The following is an 18,284-nucleotide window of genomic DNA, read 5'->3' as shown; positions in this document are numbered from 1 at the left end:
GGATGGCAGGTTGGAGGGTGCGTCAAAGGGCACCCAAACCCCGCGGTCTGGCAACTGACCGTCCCAAGGAATAACCTCTTCGGAGCTGGACTCATCGACAAAGAGGGAGCAGTCACAATTCCCCCCACTACGTGTCTTGGGTCAAAGAAAGCAACGACTCCAGCAGGATGTGAGACAGGGAAGGGCTGGAAACAGGATTCGGCTCGGGAGAGGTGCCAACCGAGAGCCTTGGAGCTGCACACCCTGCTCCTTTAGTGAAGGGCGGCCTCGTCTGCTGGGGACAGAGGGCTGGGCCACCCCGTGCTTTCCCAGACCCCCGGGATGAACAGCTAGCGAGTCCAGCGGGTGTGCGGGGCCCAGGGCTGGGTTCCTTACACCGGCTCATCTGCTCCACCGAAACCGATGCTGGGTATTAGTGTCACCTCGCGGGGAAACTGAGGCCTGGAGAGGTTCTGAGATTTCCCAGTGTTGCCCGGCATATGTATAGGGGCAGAGGGAGAAATGAACTCAGCTCCAGGGGTGCCGCCTCCACCCGAGGATCCTGGGTTTCTGGGTCCTTTCTCAGTTCAATATACTTTCTCAGGGCCAAATATGCTAAAGAAAAGTGTTGCTATTGACATTTGCCTTATCTAAGAATCTTCCTGCCAGGTACAGCCAAGAGAGAATTAAATGTGCAGAGTGCTCACCACAGGGGGAAATTTGGCTCTTTTCCCAGCTTTTCCTCGCGGTGCCTCAACATGGCTTCAGAGTGCAGAGTGGTCCCCATGGAATCTCAGCCCAAACTGCCCGGGGCTTGATTCCCCCCTAGCCAGGCCCCCAGCTCTCCACTGGGAAGCCGTGGAATCGCCACCATGACCCACCCAGCCCATTGGAGGGCTTCAAAGGCCCTCAAGGGTTCAGCAGTGATCTCTGCACGGAACAAGCCACCCCCATCACGGGCGAAGGATGCAGGATGGGCCACAGGCCACGAGCTGGGAGTGGCATTTCCAGGGCACTTAAAGCTCTGACCCCGTGTTTCCCTGAATGTGAAATGCCATACGGCTCCTTCCAACTATTTCCAGATCTGTGGATGGGCTGTGTATTTTAGAGACCTTCAGTGACAATAAAAACCAGTTGTTTTCAGCCTACCAACTCCACCCCGGGATTACAGTTCCTTCTTCCATGTCTATTTAATTTTACTTCGACTGAACTAGATTTCTAGATATTAGGGCTTTTTTTTTTAATTTTTTAATATATACACTCAGTCACCCAAAACAGGGATGCAGTTTCCCTCGAATTTAATAAACAAGTTGCACATACTCGTTTGGAAAGAAGTTTTCTCCTTTTATAAAAAAGGAAGGCCATAAACAACAAGGTCCTACTGTATAGCACAGAGAGCTATATTTAATATCCTATAATAAACCATAATGGAAGAGAATATTAAAAAAATGTATATATATAACTGAATCATTTTGCTGTACAGCCAAAATTAACACAACATTGTAAATCAACTATACTTCATTTAAAAAAAAAAAAGAAAGAAAACTGGAAAACAAAATAAAACCAATGCTCTGTTACTTTTTGCCTACAAGGTGCATCTACTGCCAGAATAATATCCTTTGTCTATTCACCAGTTTTCCATAAGTACTAGTGGAATGGAATAATAGTGAAAAAAGAGGATATACAATGGTTAGGTCAAAAAAAGGCTACCCATACAATAAGTTAAAAAGTAAGTCTAAATTATCCCAATTTCTAGTCATCTGGGAACATTTTAAGATTAAATAATTTTTACATTGTTTTTCTCACTTAAATACAACCCAATCTTGTGAGATAAATGTACTTGTTCCCATTTAACAATTGTGAACATTAAGGAAAGGCATTTCCATGCACACTGTAGAAAACCTGGGATTTGTTCTCAGATGTGTACTTTCTATTATAATATTTTTGGATTCAAAAATTCCTATATTATTCACCTTTGTGAATTTTAAGATGATACAACATAAAACCAGGTTGTAGTTACTTTAACAGAAAATAAACTGGAAATTAAACCACTCAAAAAAAAAAAAAAAAAGGCCAATTTCCATCTCCCTACCATGCCCTGTCATTCACACACACGTCCAATGAACTTTTATTTTATGCCTACCACGGATAAGACACCATACCAAGGACGACTGAACTACACACAGGCCTTGTTTTGTTCATTCTAAGACACAGATTCTCTTCACATTTTAATGTGAAGTAAGTTTTCTCTGTGGGCGGGGCATCTCACACGATGGATGGTGCATCTCGCAATCAATGGGTGCCTTAACGTTAGGTAAAATATGGTATCAGAGACAGATCGTGCTCTCCAGCAGCTTACAGATGTTGCAATTACTGTGCTGGCAGCTACCATCTCCTCCTCTGTGGGAGGAAACCCAAGGTTTAGTTTGGAAACACTGAGCCTCCTTTTTGCAAGAAATCAAACAATGCACCTCCAAACAGCAGCCCAGCCAAAACACCTTGAAAGCAGAGTGAGCCAGAGTGAGAACAAATTAGTGAAGGTCCAGAAACCGCGAGAATGTTTCTTCTAGGAAATACTCCCAAACACTAATGGTGAGAGCCAATTTTTTTTCTCTTTCCTTTTTGACTCAGTTTAGCGTTGCAATGTACAGTTTTACTCTTTATGAGGAAACATATAAATGGAGAAAAAAAATGCTTCCAGAAGGCAAGGAGAATTTCTGGGGGCCAAGAAATCTTTTTCCACAACCAGAAAATACTGGGCTAAAGAAGTGGCCACCTGAACTCTCAAAAAAAAAAAAAAAAAAAAAGGAGAAGCCAGTACAAGAGGAAGCTCTGAACTGTCTTAGCAGAAGTATATTATTCCACACATTTCTACCAGGAAAGCTTAAGGGTGTTTACAGATCCAGAAGCTAGAGAGAGTGGCCAGAGGCAGGATCCTAACCTCACAGCCATTATAAATCAGATCCCCCATCACTGGGATAAGCTGAGCTGAAGGAAAGACAGTTATGGGTGCTGAGTTGTTAACAGCAGGATTATTAGTGTGGCAGCTTGCAGATAATATATGGACCTGTCGAAGGGAGAACAGCAGCACCCTGTTGTCATGGAGCAGGAAAAGCAGAGAGAAAACACGCAGCAGGGCCGGGTGTCCTCACTGAAGCACAGCAGGCAGCCTGGCCGCCATGTTGAATCCAGAGACTTTGCACCATCTAACTTTTGGCCGTCGCACATCTGGTGCTTGATCCAGGCTGATCCAGCTGCATTCCTGAGCATCAGCCCACAGGTGTTTCTACTGAGGCTTTTCCCTGCTGGTGGGGGGGGGGGGTGGTAATATGTGCTCTGAACTGAGGAGGTACAGTGCAGGGGTGGAGAGAACCAAGCAGACCTGCCAGAGGGTTAAAAATGCACCGCCCGGCGCAGTGGTTAAGAATCCGCCTGCCAATGCAGGGGACAAGGGTTCAAGCCCTGGTCCGGAAAGATCCCACATGCTGCAGAGCAACTAAGCCCGTGCGCCACAACTACTGAGCCTGCGCTCTAGAGCCTGCGAGCCACAACTACTGAGCCCGTGCGCCTAGAGCCCGTGCTCCGCAACAAGAGAAGCCACCGCAATGAAAAGCCCATGCACCGCATAGAAGAGTAGTCCCCGCTGGCCGCAACCAGGAGAAAGCCCGCGCACAGCAACGAAGACCCAACACGGCCAAAAATAAATAAATAAATAAATTTATTTAAAAAAAAAAATGCGCCGCCCGGGGAGCCGGTGATGGGCCGGGCAGGCCCAGCTCCACGGGGGCAGCAGGGGTCTAAGGACGCACTGGCAGGAGAGGGCGAGGGCATGCTGACCCAGAAGGAAAGCACCCCTTGTTCCTGGAGCTCCCAGGGAGCCTTCCAACAACCTGATGTCTTCCCACAGGGAATGTCAGGGCCGCTTAAAGCAAAGTTTGATCCCTAGAGTAGGGAGTAAAGCATTCTTTTTCTTCTCTGCTGTGTGTCAGCTTGCCCTGCTGCATTTCTTTGTCTCTTAACTGAATCCCATCAGCGTGGCTGACTACCTCCCTTACTTGAAATGAGCTGAGCTAGGAAGCAAGTTTCTCAACAAGGCTGCATTCTCCAGGGTGCCGAGAAGGGCAGAGCTGAGCTCAGCCCCTGCAGAGAGAGAGAGAGAGAGAGAGAGAGAGAGGAAAAAAAAAATCCTATTTACTGCCTTATGAGACCATGACACACAGAAAACCCATAAAAGTCTCTCCTGCATCCAGATAAAGAAGGCTGGCGTCCAGGACACCCAAGCACGGAGGAGATAAATGCCTCCAGGATGGAGCCCAGCGGCTGTTCATCTTCTCTTAAGGGGGGAACGCAGCGTGACAGCGAGTTAAAAGAACTCCAGTGGGACAAGTCAGACGCCTTATTTGTGAAATAAGTGGACTTGATAGGATGACCTGGAGGATCCAGGAGAATTCAAAAGTTCTAGGAACTCAAGAAGGAGATAATCTCCGGGCGAAAGGAACACAGTCCCAAACAGCTAATCAGATTGCCCAGGCCCTGACTGGTTATTAAAATAAGATACACCCCTGGTGCCTGCACGCAGGGGGCAGGGAGCCACTGCCGCGGGGAGAGGATGTCCCTCCCCAGGGGGGTTACCCCAGCCCCCTCCAGACCTTTCCCCTTCACCCAAAGGTCAACCTTTACAGTCAAATTCTTTCCCAAGGTTTGCTTCTTCAGCCCATGTCTAGCGAATGGCTCTAGTTTAACGAGTTGCCACTAAAGCCCCCAACAAATGTAGGTTGGTGGGTTACTGAGAATCTGAGCGGGAAGATGCAGATTCTCTTCTCACGGCTGCCGAACATCCTTCGCCTGGAGTCTCCACAGCGCCCCCTTCAGGCGGTGAGTTCTATGACGCCACGATTCTCCAGGAAATCACCGGTTCGTGTTTGGTCGGGGTGAAGAAATTTCTTTAATGAAATTTTCATCTATTCTAGGTCCGTATTTGAGAACACAGTATCTAGCACAGAGCTCTGCACTCAAGAAATGTTGAGTGACCGACTGGACGCGTGGCTCAGTCAATGACTGGACACACTGAATCTGAGTCGCGTCCTCCGCACACGCAGTCCCGGGAGAAGTCATCTGAACGTAAAACATCAGCTAATATATTACCTTTCAGAGTGGGCTCTAATACGATTCCCTGGATTTGCTGAAACGTCAGGGAGTCGACTTCTAAAAGTGAGTGCGGTGATTTACACTATCGGAAGAGGGTCAGTGAAATGTAAAGGCAGCCCCTGAGTATTATCCACACTGCCCCCGGCCCCCCGCAAGGAAGGATGCTTCGGGATGAGCCACACCGGAGCAGATTCTTCCTGCCACCCCCCCCCCCCCCCAATCACGCAGCAAAAGGCTTCTCATCAGGACTTCTGAGAGATTTTATTTCTGGTCTTTTTCTCGATGCCCAAATGCCTCTTTGGGAAGGAATCTCGCGCCGTTTGCGGAAGGAAAGCTTGTGACCCGGACAGGCTGGGGCCGCGCAGACTCTGCCGCGGAGACCCGCCAGCCTCGCCGGGCGTTGGGCTCCCCTCGATGGAGCACGGGTGTGAGCCTCAACAAGCAAGTGTCACCGCCGCCAGACGGAAGGGTCCTCAAGAGTTTGCGAACATTGCTGCAGGTCCCTCTACAATTTATTTGAGTTCATTTAAAATTGCAACCAGAACAAAGGATGTGACTCAAACACAAGCAGTGGAATGCTTGGGAGACGAAATCGTCCCGGAGGTCATTCACCAAGAACCAAGAAGGCAGGGAGAGATACTTAATGCAGAAATAGGGCACTAAAAACATGTGCATTCTCAAGAAGCTCTCCATGGCAGAGGGTCAGAATTCGCCAATTCCCACCTTCAGTCACAATGACAAATACCCTGAGACTACACCTGTCACATGTATCATTGCCTTCAGCTTACATGTGCACACATACATGTGTGCAGCTCTCCAACACGGCACTTCGCCAGCATGAGGCCCTTTCACGTACTTTATTATGCTTGGTTAGTGAAAACCCAGAGGAGGTAGCCCTGGATGGACATAAAGACTCACGTTACCTACCATCATGCTTTCCCTGGGAGGAATTCTGTAAGAAATCCAGCCTCGGGGACACAACGGCCAGAATCGTGAGAACCTGTCCTTGGCAAAGCAGGCCTGGCTGCAGTCACTTCTCAGCATCCATATAAAATAGAGGCAGGCTGGAGGGAGTCGGCCCTTCAAAAGGATGCAGTTCACGTCTACTTTTCCAGAGGACAGCCTCCCAAGGTGTCTGAAGCTCGGTCTTCTGCGGGGCAGACTACCAGGGACCGTCCCTGAAAGGCTCCCTGAGATCAGCCCCCGGGGCCACATCCAGCCCTTCTCCTAGGGCTGCAAGTGCAGATTCAGAATTCCCTTTTAGCCCAGAGTGATTAGCGAAGAAGGGAGGGAAAACCCCTCACTGTGGGATTGTCAGCTTCCTGGCCTGGAAGGACCTGAGAGCCACTGCACCCACTACCCGCCCACCCCGGCAATGCCCTAAGCACACGGATGCGCCCCTCCCAGATCCTGGGCAGAGTGGTGCTGACACCTAGGGGCAGATGGAAGAAGAGTTGTGCCGAGAGGCCAGCCCAAGCCGCCTGGTTTCCCCCAGCTCCTCTACAGCTCTCCCCAAGCCTGCCTCCCTCCACTCCTCGAGAAGGTCCCCCCCCAAACCTGCCCAGTGATCCCACACACGGAAGAACAGAAGCCAAGTTTGACTTTCATAAAAACCGGCCGGTTCCCCACCCTATCTGGTCTTCCATCTGCCTGAGAAGAGCAGCCATCTGGGGAGGATGGAGGGAGAGAATACACATCTCCAAAAAGATGCTCCAACAGGCTCTGCACCAGGGATGCGGACCGGGAGGAACCAGGGATGCCCAACCTCCCGGAGGCGGCCAGGGACGCTCTTACCAAACTCGCTGGCACAGAGATGCTCGATTATGGCTTCAGATTTCAGCTCGTTGTCACAGGGAGGACACACCGTCGTGCCTAGGAAGGGCAAGGGGAGAACAGGAGCTGCGTGACTGCGGTGGAACGCAGGGAGGATCCGCCCCTGGGGCCGAGATCAGCCCAGGGACCAGGCTGAAAGGAGTTAAAGGAAAGGTCTTCTGGAATTTCTGATAGGGCAACTTGAGAAAAGACGAGTCCTGGAGGCCAAAACAGATGCGCAGTTTCTTGAAAATTTGGGGACTAGAGCTGTTGAATATGGGACAACTATTAAAACCAACACGATGTGGGGCTGGATGGGGCAGGTCCTATGAGTCGTGGCTTGATGGGATGTGGTGGGTCCCTAGGAAAAGCTGACTTGTAACCAAACACTTCTACCCCAGTCGTTTGTCCCCTGTTCTTTCTCCCCTCTCCTTGAAATACCCCCCTCCGATTCCTGCCCCCTTCCTGTTCCCAAACTCCCCACAAGACAGCCGATCCGTCTGACCAGCTCTCTAGGAGCCAAGAAAGAAAATCAGCCAGACTCACAAACTCCAACCGCAGGCCCTGAACACCCCTCCCCAGAAGGGCTATTGCAGTGAGCTCCTGCCGGGGGGCGGGAAGCAGGAGCAGCTGGTGGGGGCTGGGAACGGCACCAGCCCTGCTGCCAAAGGGAAGGACTTGGCGGGACAGGGGAGAGACCCTCTGGAGGCGTTTTCACACTGTGAAGGGCTTTGAAGAGGAGATGTGTGTGCTGCAGGCATGGGGGCCACTGGGGGCAGCTGAGCCCCGGGGGAGGGGGAGGCCTCGGAGGCCAGGGCCAGCGGGTCCTCCCAGCCAAACGCTGCCGATGCTGGAGGGACCCCTGGGAGGTAAGGGGGCTCCGTGGAAGGGCAGGGAGAGAGCGGCCCAGTGCAATCGCCAGAAGGGAAGGCGGCTTGTCACCACTGCCGCCATCCCACCGTCACCTCCATCATCTACCAGACCACTTGGAGTTTTATCCATGATGGAGGAAAGCACGAGCATGTTCTAAGGGCCCTCCACCTCGGCACAGCACTGGAGGCCATGCCCGGCCACGCTGGGGGGCCAGTCACCCCCAGGGAGGACGGGGCGCTGAGTGACCTTCGCTCCGAGTCAGGCTCTTCATTCTCCTCCTCCCCCTCCCTCTTCGTGGCTCCTCTGGCGGCATCTCCTTCACCTTCGAGCACTTCTGTGGCTCAGAGAAACAGGCAGTGCCTCCCACGGTGGATGAGGAGGGAGCTGCACAGCCCTCCGGGGTCAGTGCCGCCCCCAGGACGCAGCGGGTCCCCAGCGCCGGGGAGGTGATGCGCGACCCCCCCCCCCACTTCCAAGCAGGGTCCCTGCGAGGCGCAGCAGAGGCCGTACACCTTAGTCTTTACTGACAGATCCCTGTCCCACCTTTACTCTGTGCCCAGGGCCGCACTCCATCCAGAGTCCCGCAGCAAGAACCACAGCCACACCCCGAGCAGGAGACCGTGGGGCTATCTTTTGGCCCGGATGCTGGAAATTTGCTTTTCAGCCAGAACTTAAGATTGGATTCCAGAGGTCATGTTTCTGACAAAAGGGAAAAACTCACCCAGAATTTTGCATCATGGTTCTTGCTTCCATGGGGAGAAAAACGGAAAGGAAATCCCGCAATATGGGAAGGACCGCGGTACCTACTTCGGGAGTGTGGACTGTGCTTTGGGGCTTTCCTTGTTTGGGTTATTTTTTTTAAGTGGAAGTTATCATGTTGCAAAGTTCTGTGAATGTGACCTTGACCAAACAACTAGCAGGGCAGGACTATCCAAATACAAACACCGGGTCCCCGCTTGCTCACTCACATCACCTTGTCTGGACACTCTGAGTGCCCCGATCCGACTGGCGGCCCCGGGCTCTGGACACCACAGGGGCGTTGTTCTCAGTCCCATCAGCTACGTTTGGCCCTCAGCGTCTCCCAGGCGGGCAGGAGCTGGCTGGGGTGGGCTCTGTGTGTTCGCATGGCCTTCCCCCACCCACCTCGACTTTTCCCATAGCCGACTGAGGAGCAGCTCTAGATTGTGTGGGCGACATTCATCTGTGGCGCCTCTGGGTTGTGCTGGGGGGGCCCTGCAGGCGGCCCGAGCAGGAGAAATCCACCCAGTCATCCATCGGAGAGGCAGAACTAAGTGGCTGTTTTAAGATGTGTTTAAAATAATGTTTAAAGCAAAAGAACCAAAAACCAAAAGGTTTTGTGTTTCATCAATATTTAAGGGAGGGGAGGGGAAAGTCCAACACTGGAATCAAGAGTAAGTGGATTTTTAAAAATCAATGCACACACATGCACATGGCACACACCCCACACAGCACACAGCAGGTCTTCCCTGGCCAGCTCTTCAGTACGGGGAAGGGACCCTAAGGAAGGCCCCCGGGAAGGATGAGCGCACCGTGGCCTCTGCAATCTGTGACTAAGACAGCCAGGCTGTTTTAACGCACAACATGCCTCATCAACAACAAAATAAAACTAAAAGTATGTGCTCCTTCGCAGAGCTTGAGTCAGTAAAACCTGGCTGGGAGGAGGAACGACAATTTATCGGCCTGGGAATGTACAGGTCTAATGCAAGTGCAAGATTTAGAAATAACTTTCCTGAAAACAAACAAACACTTTTTCCTCTCCCATAACAGATGCTGAAGCAGCTTGGGCATCAGCCTTTTGGGGGTGTGGGGGAGTGCCTTCTGACTCATTCTCATTATCAAGTTTATCTTTAATAACATGCGGCCCCAAAGGCCTGCCCAATACCCCCAAACGGTGCTTGTCCAAGTATGTGAACAGGAAGCAGCCTGCGGCACGCAGAGATATGCTGCTGCCTCGAAAATTCCATTTTAATTTTACAGAATAAAAAGAAATAAAGAATAAAAGTAGGGCATGTATACTTGGTCTCCTCCAAAAGTACCAGTTCTGATTCTGGAGCCACCAGCTAGCTGTAAGGTTACGAGGACCAGGAGTTTGGTCCGTCTCCACCTGCCCTACGCGCGCACACACACACACACACACACACACACACACGCACGCCCACGCACACGCGCACACACGCACACGCGCACACACACACAGCCCTCCCACCTCTGGGCTCAGCTGACAGTCAATGGCCACGCGGCCCCAGAGGACTGACTCCTAGAGGGGGTCCCTCCCACTGAGGGGCCGCAGTCCTGGGCAGGAGCGGAGCCTCCCGCAGAGCCTGTCACCAAAAACACGGCGGGAGAACCGGGTCCCAAGTCCCACACGGGACTGGTCCCGTCGTAACTGTTCTCTGTGTGCAGCCGGTCTCAGGACGGTGACTACCTGAGCACTCCTGGGATGGAGGGAGGAGAGGAGATGGTACAAAGGGCAGACTTTGGGAGCAGCCAAGTGGGACAGCAGCCAAGGAGTCAAAGGCTCCAAGAAGACAGCACGTATCATAAGTAGGCAGCCCAGCCAGCACCCCTACTTTCCCGTCGGAAAGGCTTCCGCCTCAGAAGGGTTCTGTCGCTGATGGTACCAGAAAGGGACACTGTGGGGGTGGACTCAGCCCCAGCAGAGCTGGCCGCGGCCTCCAGGGGTAGGGCTGGGCTAGTCTGCCCGCCGGCAGTGAGGACGGGGAGAAGGAAAATCCCGTGGGTTCCACCCGGACAGAACACAACGCGCTTTGCCCGCTCCAGGTAACGGCTCAGCTCCCGTTCTCAAAGGGCTGCGCCTCCCCGAAGGTGAACTCTGCTCCCCAGGATGGGGGGAGCAGTGGGACCCAGACCTTGCCCCTGAAGGCGGGCCGCTACCCTGCCCACCCGCCAGACCTGCCACCCCACACCCGCCCCTCTGGGCCATCTCCTCCTTCCCTGGAATAAGCCAGGGCATTCAAAGTTCGGGGTGCCCTTTCCCGGGACTACCCCGGCCTCACTCTGGGGAGTACGCCCCTCGGGGGACATTTGTGCTTTGGCATCCCTTGGAGATGTGCTGAGTCAGCAATCAGCAGGTTTCCCCCCCCACCCTAAACCCGTTCCTCAAAAGCCCCTGGGATGCGGGCCGCTCTGCTCAGCGCCCTGGGTACGGCTCCCCATCCCTGACGACCTCCACCTCTGTGAGCCGCAACTCCGCTTCCGAAGAATTTGGGGTTGCATTCACTCCTCTAAAAGTCAGGCCACAGTGCTGGGTTGTTTTCGTTGGCTGGTTTGTTCTGTGGGGTTTTGTTTTGGCTTCTTTGCTTGTTAACTTGTTTTGTTGCCTCCCCGGGATGGTTTTTCCTCCCCCCCCCAACCAAGAACTGCCCTTTAAGGGGGAGGGGTTTCAGAGAAGAAACTCCGGCTCATCCCTGGGGCTGTTAGGAAAGCCTCCAATCTGCGGAGCCTCGCTCCCCAAGGGGAGCTGAGCCATGAGCTAATGACAATTTTATCTTTCTAATTACCTGAGGATTTGTGTAAATGAGAGAAGCAGGGGGTATGCAAGAATGAGGGAGAAGAGCCTTTCCATCCCGCCCCCGCCCAAACCTTCCCGAAGCTGTTAACTGAAAGGGGTAGAGAAACAGAAAGCCTCGCAATTTCTAAACTTTTTTTCTCGGCCAGTTCTGCACCAGTCCTGGACCTACTTGGCTGAATAACTAGCTAAGGAAAGCGTTTAAAAAAAAAAAAGAAAAAAAAAATCCTCCTCAAACCTAAGAAAATAAACAAAGCTGCACCTTAGCATTTGCTCGGCCTTTCTGAGCTTCCCAGATTTGGGGTTTGGGTTGGTTTTTTTTTTCCCCCGGCGCATCCCGTCTGGGGGGTTCAAAACTCCGACAGGGACTCGGTTCCCTCGGGGGGGGCAGAAGAGCTCTCCTGGGAGCCAGAGCTAAGGCTTTGTTTCAGCGTAGACTGGATCCCAGGACAGCGGCTCCAGGACCCGGACCGGGTGCGCGCGGGGCTCGCCCCGCCGGGCACCACCTCGGAAGGGCCGCTAGCTCTCAAGGCGGTCGGGCACGGCCGAGAGCACGTCCCCAGTCCCGGGGCGCAGCGCGGACAGCCCCGGGACCCCCCCGCCTCACCTTGGGGCTTGGAGGCCTCGGTGGCGTTGGGCGGGGTCATGGCGATGCAGACGTCGCCCTCGGGGAACTTGTCGCACTTGAGCATCTCGGGCCAGTAGAAGCCGAAGAACTGCATGACGGGCTCGCACGAGTCTCGCACGGCCTCGCAGAGCCAGCGGCACGGGTAGATGGGCCGGTCCAGGCAGACGGGCGCGAAGAGCGAGCAGAGGAAGACCTGGGTGCCGATGTGGCAGTTCTTGTTGAGCAGGGGCACCCAGCTGCTGGCCTGCTGCTTCACCTCGGCCATGGTCTCGTGCTCCAGCAGGTTGGGCAGCACCATCCTCTTGTAGCCCACGGTGTGGCACAGCCGCAGGTCCACCGGGATGTCCACGCACTGCGGCGGCTTGGTGTAGAAGCGCCCGCTCTGGTACGCGCCGACGTCCGACTGGAAGCTCACGTAGTCGTACTCGCTGGCCGAGCCCGCGGCCAGGAGCCCGGCGGCCAGCGCCAGCAGCGCGCCCGCCGCGGCCCAGCGCCCGCCGCCCATGCTCGGCGCCCCGGCCCCTGCGACGCGGGGCGTCCTCGGCCGCCTCCCCGCGCGCGTCCCGCCGCGAACTTCCAGGAGCCCCTGGGCACAAAAGGCGCCGTCCGCACCCGCGCCCGGCGCTGGCGGGGCGACCCTGGGGAGCTCGCGCGGGGAGGCGAGCGCGCGGCCCTAGTGCGGCCCGGCTCCCGAGGCGGCGGGACCCGAGTGTCCGGCGCTCCCGCGGCCGAGCCCTCCGAGCCGCGCCGGCCAATCAGCGCCGGCCGCCGCGAGCGCTCCGGGCCCGCCCGTCAGTCACCCGCGTGGCCGGCCAATCGGCTCGCGGGCGGGAGGGGTCGGCTCACTAGAACTCAGCGCAGGTCAACACCCCTTAAAAAACAAAACCAAAAAATAAATAAAGGAAGGAAGAAGGGGGGGGAAACGAGAAAAAGAAGAAAAAAAAAAAAAGAAAAAAGGAAGAGAGACTGGGGACGAAGAGAAGCGTGCGGTGGGTAAAGACGATGTTTAATGCTGCTTTAACTTGAGTCGGATGGCAGGAAAGTAAGGAACCTTAAGAGTACTTGCAAGTCCATGAGATAATCAAGACTTTTTTTTTTTAAACACTTTTCCCTAACTTTACGTAGCAGCCCACCTCCTCGGTGTTGTTCTCTGTGGCTGCAGACGAAGATGGGCCGTTTCCGACAGACCGGGGCTCAGGAAGGCTGGGGCGAGGGAGGTCTGCTTTTTAATCCCCAGCCCGTGGGGCTCGGCTCCCGCAAGGGCCAGGCGAAGGTGTCGTCGGGCTGTTTGCTGGCTTAAAAAGGCAGCGCCTTTCCAGGTGGGATAACCGGATGATGGCCCTCCGACAACCCGGAGGCAGTGTGGCAGGAAAGGGTGCTAACAAAGGTGTTAACTTTGGGAGAACAGTTTAAAAGAAGAAAAAGAAGAAGAAAAAAAAGAGCCCTACTCAAGGCCCAGCCCAAGAGCACGTCTGTGTGTGCATGCATATGCACATTGACATGTTTGTGGTCTAGAAAGCCAAAACATTAAAAACACATGTGCACTTATCAGCGTGGCTTGTGTAAATATCAAGTCCATCACTCAGGCACACATGCTACATTCAGAGCTGGCCCAGGAACCTCAAGTCAAAAACCAAGGGTTCCGTTAAAGCAGGAGGCAAGAGGGAAGTCTTAGCAGAAACAACCCACCCTTCCCATCCAGCCCCCCGGGAAATGAAGTCCCTCTGCCACTGCCACCTCAGAGTTCCTGGGGATTCTTTGTATGTTTCAAACGGGACCCTGAGAGGGAGGCTCAAACTTCAGGGATCTGAAGTGTGACCACGACTGACCCCAGGGGCAGAAGACAGCAACAGCAGTTCCTGAGGTTAACTGGGTCTCCACACTGCTTGTGTCCTGAAATGTGGGGTGGAGGGCGGCCAAGAATGCTGCAGACCACATCTGAGCAGTGTGGCACCACCCCAGGTGGCAAATGGCCACAGAGCTCCGAGCTCAAGGCAGACACCGGAGAAGGCGCTGCCTTGCTGGGCCAGCTTGTTTGTAAAGCTCTGGGGAAGCTTGCTTTGGATTCTGCAGACCAAATTTCTTGATGGACAGATTCCAAGTCAAACGACTAGAGTTTCTGAAGAAGCGAGGCTATTTTCTTAAAGCCCTGGTGCCCCTAATGAGATGGTGATTCCACTGTGCACACAGGAAGCAACTGCCGATGGTCAACTTCTCTGTCATTTCTAAGCTAATGAAAGGTGCATGAAAACAAGAGGGGCAGCGTGGAGGCAAAGAGATGGCGGGAGAGCAAGACTTTGGGTGGCAAAGGGTTAATCCCTAAACAATTGGTAATGCTCAGCCCCAGAAGCTGGGGAAGACATTCCTCACAGACAGAGAATAGACCTCAGGAAACCAGGCAACTGTGACTCAATTCAAGGGGCAGTTAGAGAAAAATGCAGTTTGGTAGGGGTCCTTTTCTCTCCTCCAGGCAGGCCCTCAGTCCCAAGACAAATGTGTCTGTTTACGCACTCATTGCAAAGAGTTGTGTTAGCAGATAACATCCTGTCACCTCTGGATCCAGGCTTTGCCCAGCTCTCACTCATGTTTGCACTGTTTCCCCAAATGGTGCGAGGACTTGGGTCTGCCCACCATGAAAATTCTGGAAACTAGTCCAAGTGACTACACCTCCACCAGTCCTGGGGCGGGGGGGGGTCTCGAGTCAGGAGTAAATCTCACAAATCCGTTCATGGGAGGGCCTAGCCTAGGTCTGGTTGTTTCCCATTGATCACCCGCAAATGGCCTTAGCGAGAGGCCTCTTGGGGTAAGCCAGGGACATGATTGTCCTGAGAAATACAGGGAGTGTGGGTGTAAGACCCCAGAATCCTAAACTCAGTACATTTCTGGCTCCTCTCAAGGCCCAGCTGGAAAGGAAAGGCTCAAGTCTCAGTCTCACTGACAGACTTTAACTCACACCTAGGATTTTGGAGAATGACTGCCCACCACCAATCAGTGTCCGTGGAGTTTGGAACTGCACTGAGCATGACTGCCCAGGTAATCTTTTAAAATGTTTTTAAAGAAAATGTCTTGATTTTCTTGAAATTGAGGAGGAAGCTAGCACTAATTTTTATAAGGTCATCTCACATATAACAAGAGATGTAATGATTTCTAAATCCAGAAATTCAGAGGGTAAGTGGAAAATTGAATAAATGATTAGCTCTGAGCAGACAACTCTGGTGAAAATTTACTGAAACAGTACAAATATTATAAATTCTAAAAAATATGTGGAACAGCTATCATTTAATAAATTTTACATTAAATTGAATAATATAATTTAGCAAGTTTGTTAAACTAATAAATTTTAAACACTTTAGCTATTGTTTTTGATACCTGAACATTTACCCTAAGTTGACCTACTGCTTTTTAAGAATAAACACAATTTCTTCTTTCTCCTCCTCCTTCCCCCTCCCCCTCCCCCAGAACAGCACCAGGCAGAACAGCCTGAAGACTTCATATTTTAGAGGTGCATGCAGCTGTTGGGTTTGTGTGTGTGCTTTGTCATATTGTCAAAACTTTGCACTTCAAAGCCCAGTCTCCCTTGCCCTAGTGGCAAGAATGTGTGTGTGTGGAGGAGAAAGTTCTAGAACAAAGGTTCTTTAAACATGCTCTTGACATGACAGAGCTCTCAGAAACCAGGGGTCTCCAGTATGGGAGTTGTGAGCCAGGCACATCTTTCCTCCTTGAATGAACAGGGGCAAAATACACCTTTAAACTTGTGTTTTTCGTTTCAAAAAAGTGGAAGTGTGTTCCCTGTTGCTTCATAGCCCCAGCTTAAGGAGGCATTCTTCAGTCTCCCGGGTCGCCCAAAGCTGAATGTCAGGCCACGCAGGGTCACTGTGGGGCCTCCCCGGTGCCGACACACAGAGCTCCTTCCTGCCCTCTTCCAAAAAAACGAGGGTTGCGGGGTGGACCTTTCCGGCCGGTTTCTCCCATTCTGTTTCATTATCATATCATCAGTGATTTTGATGACACTCTCCAGAGGTACACTCAGCGTCCTCTCCATCATCCTGGAGCGGGAGTTCAGGGCGGAGGGTCTCCTGCCTGTGGCTGGGTGGTGATGGGACTGCATTCTGACCCAGGATATACGGAGTATGGCCCCAGTTCTGCTCCTTACAGGCCGGATGACCCACACTTGACTCTCTGCACTGAGTTCTCATCTGTAAATCAGGGCTATTAATGCCTGCCCTGCTACCTCAGGAAATAAAGTATGTGGATTCTCAACATCCAGTGTCAGGGAGGCACACAGTCCTGTGTTCTACAGTCTGCAACGTTTAAACTGGCATTCCATACAAGACACCACAAAGCACAGAAATGTTCTCACTTGGACAAGCTTCTTTTCCGCTCCGCCTCTGTGGAGGTGCAAATGCCCGGAGGTTCCCAATCCCCTCTGACTCAAGAATTGGCCTGACCTGCTGTCTGGGGTTGGGAATGTCTGGGAAGAATCATAAACATTTGGAGTTAAAGGCATAGTCCAGCCCCACCTCCTCCCGGGCAAGCACCCCTCTGCATCTTTCTTTTTATTCATTTTTTACTGTGCTAAGAACACCTAACGTAAGAGCTACCCTCCAAATGCATTCTTAAGTGTCCAATACAGTATTGGTGAACCTCTGCACCATTTTTTTAAAAAAATAAATTTATTTATTTATTTATCTATGTCTGTGCTGGGTCTTCGCTGCTGCGCACGGGCTTCCTCTAGTTGCGGCGAGCGGGGGCTACTCCTCGTTGCGGTGCGCGGGCTTCTCGTTGCAGTGGCTTCTCTTGTTGCAGAGCACGGGCTCTAGGCGCGCGGGCTTCAGTAGCTGTGGCTCGCGGGCTCCAGAGCGCAGGCTCAATAGTTGTGGCTCACAGGCTCAGTATTTGTGGTGCACGGGTTTAGTTGCTCTGCCGCATGTGGGATCTTCCCGGACCAGGGCTCGAACCCATGTCCCCTGCATTGGCAGGTGGATTCTTAACCACTGCGCCACCAGGAAAGTCCCCGAACCTCTGCACCATTCTTGATGGGGGCTGGCTGAGCACCGAGCCACCACCACTGGACCCTTTCACTTCTTGGGGACACAGCCACCAGGTTCAGGCAACTTCATTAGAATGTTCTTCCTTTCCTGAAGGGAAATTCTGCTCCCTGTCATTTCTCCTCCCTAGCCCACCCAAGCATCAGTGCCCACCCTAATCTACCTCAAGGCCACGGACACACAGCCCCTGCCTGCCCCACTGCTCAGATAGACCCACCCTCTCACTCCCCAGAAGAGGCATTGTCAGACTGGGCTTGGCAATTTGTATTCATTTATGAATATACTACCTTATTTATAGATATATATACATTGTAGAATTCATATACCACCTTCCAGAAAAGAAGGAACTAAAACACACATTTTTAACATAACTTTTTAAAATCTCTAATGGGCTGGTTCTCTGATTAAAACCCTCACAGACTTTTTGATTGTCCACAGGAAAAAGCCCAGACTCCAGCAGAATATCAGGATCTTGCCCTCCAGTGTCCCTCAAGTCCCTCCCTCTTACACATGTTGTTTTGTCAGTAACACCCTCCTTCACCTTCGTACAAACTCCAGCTCATAAACTTCCCAGATTTAGCAAATGAAAATATAGGATACCCCCGTAAAATCTGAATTTCAGATGAACAAGAAAAAAAATTTTTTTAGTATAGGTATATCCCAAATATTGCATGGGATATACTTACACTATACATTATTTCTTGTATATCTGAAATTTAAATTGAAATCGGCATCCTGTATTTTATGTGGCAAACCCACCTGTTCATCCTTCTAGCATTGCTTCCCCCCAGCAGCCTTGTCTGACCCCCCTCTTGGCCCATCACCTCCCTCCTCCACCCCAGTCGGATTAACCGCTCTCTCCTCCCGTTGACCTTTTATAACTGCTTGCTTTGGGGTGTCTTTTACACAACTGGGAGCTCTTGGAGGGTCAGGATCTTATTTTGGCTCCTTTATCCTTGCATCCCCAGCATCTAGCATGGTGCCAGGCATACAGTAAGTGCTCAATAAGGCTCTGCACCCCAATAAATGCATAAATATGTAGTAGAGAGAGGCAGATGTGTGAAAGACCCAGGCTAAGAGAGCATCGATTTTACACTGTGTTTCCTGAGAACCAAGGCAGTAAGTAAGAATGAATAACTCACATGGTTCTCTCCGTCTGCAGAGGAACTGATCCTCAGCGCCTTATACAAAGACTGTAAACAGAGTGTGGGACTTTTGTAAGATGTATTATCATCTTACAGCTTGG

At 52.2% G+C, this 18,284-nt stretch overlaps 1 protein-coding gene and 1 long non-coding RNA gene across 2 annotated transcripts in view; both read right to left on the bottom strand.

Moving 5' to 3' along the window:
- Positions 1 to 12,704, bottom strand: part of SFRP1 (secreted frizzled related protein 1) — a 44,551-nt gene extending 31,847 nt beyond the window's left edge. Inside the window, exons 1-2 of the mRNA XM_082374662.1 lie at positions 11,970 to 12,704; positions 6,922 to 6,999 (exon numbers count right to left, since the gene is read on the bottom strand). Of these exons, the coding sequence (XP_082230788.1) occupies positions 6,922 to 6,999; positions 11,970 to 12,495 (604 nt within the window). The 5' untranslated portion in view covers positions 12,496 to 12,704. The remainder of the gene's footprint in view (positions 1 to 6,921; positions 7,000 to 11,969) is intronic.
- LOC309619482 overlaps positions 1 to 18,284 on the bottom strand; it is a 360,633-nt gene that overhangs the window by 164,120 nt on the left and 178,229 nt on the right. The window lies entirely within an intron of this gene.

The sequence above is a fragment of the Balaenoptera borealis genome (assembly GCF_965194805.1).
Source record: "Balaenoptera borealis genome assembly, chromosome: 21".
Classification (NCBI taxonomy): Eukaryota; Metazoa; Chordata; class Mammalia; order Artiodactyla; family Balaenopteridae; genus Balaenoptera; species Balaenoptera borealis.
Note: the sequence above shows the minus strand (reverse complement) of the source record. Positions and strands in the feature narration are given on the sequence as shown.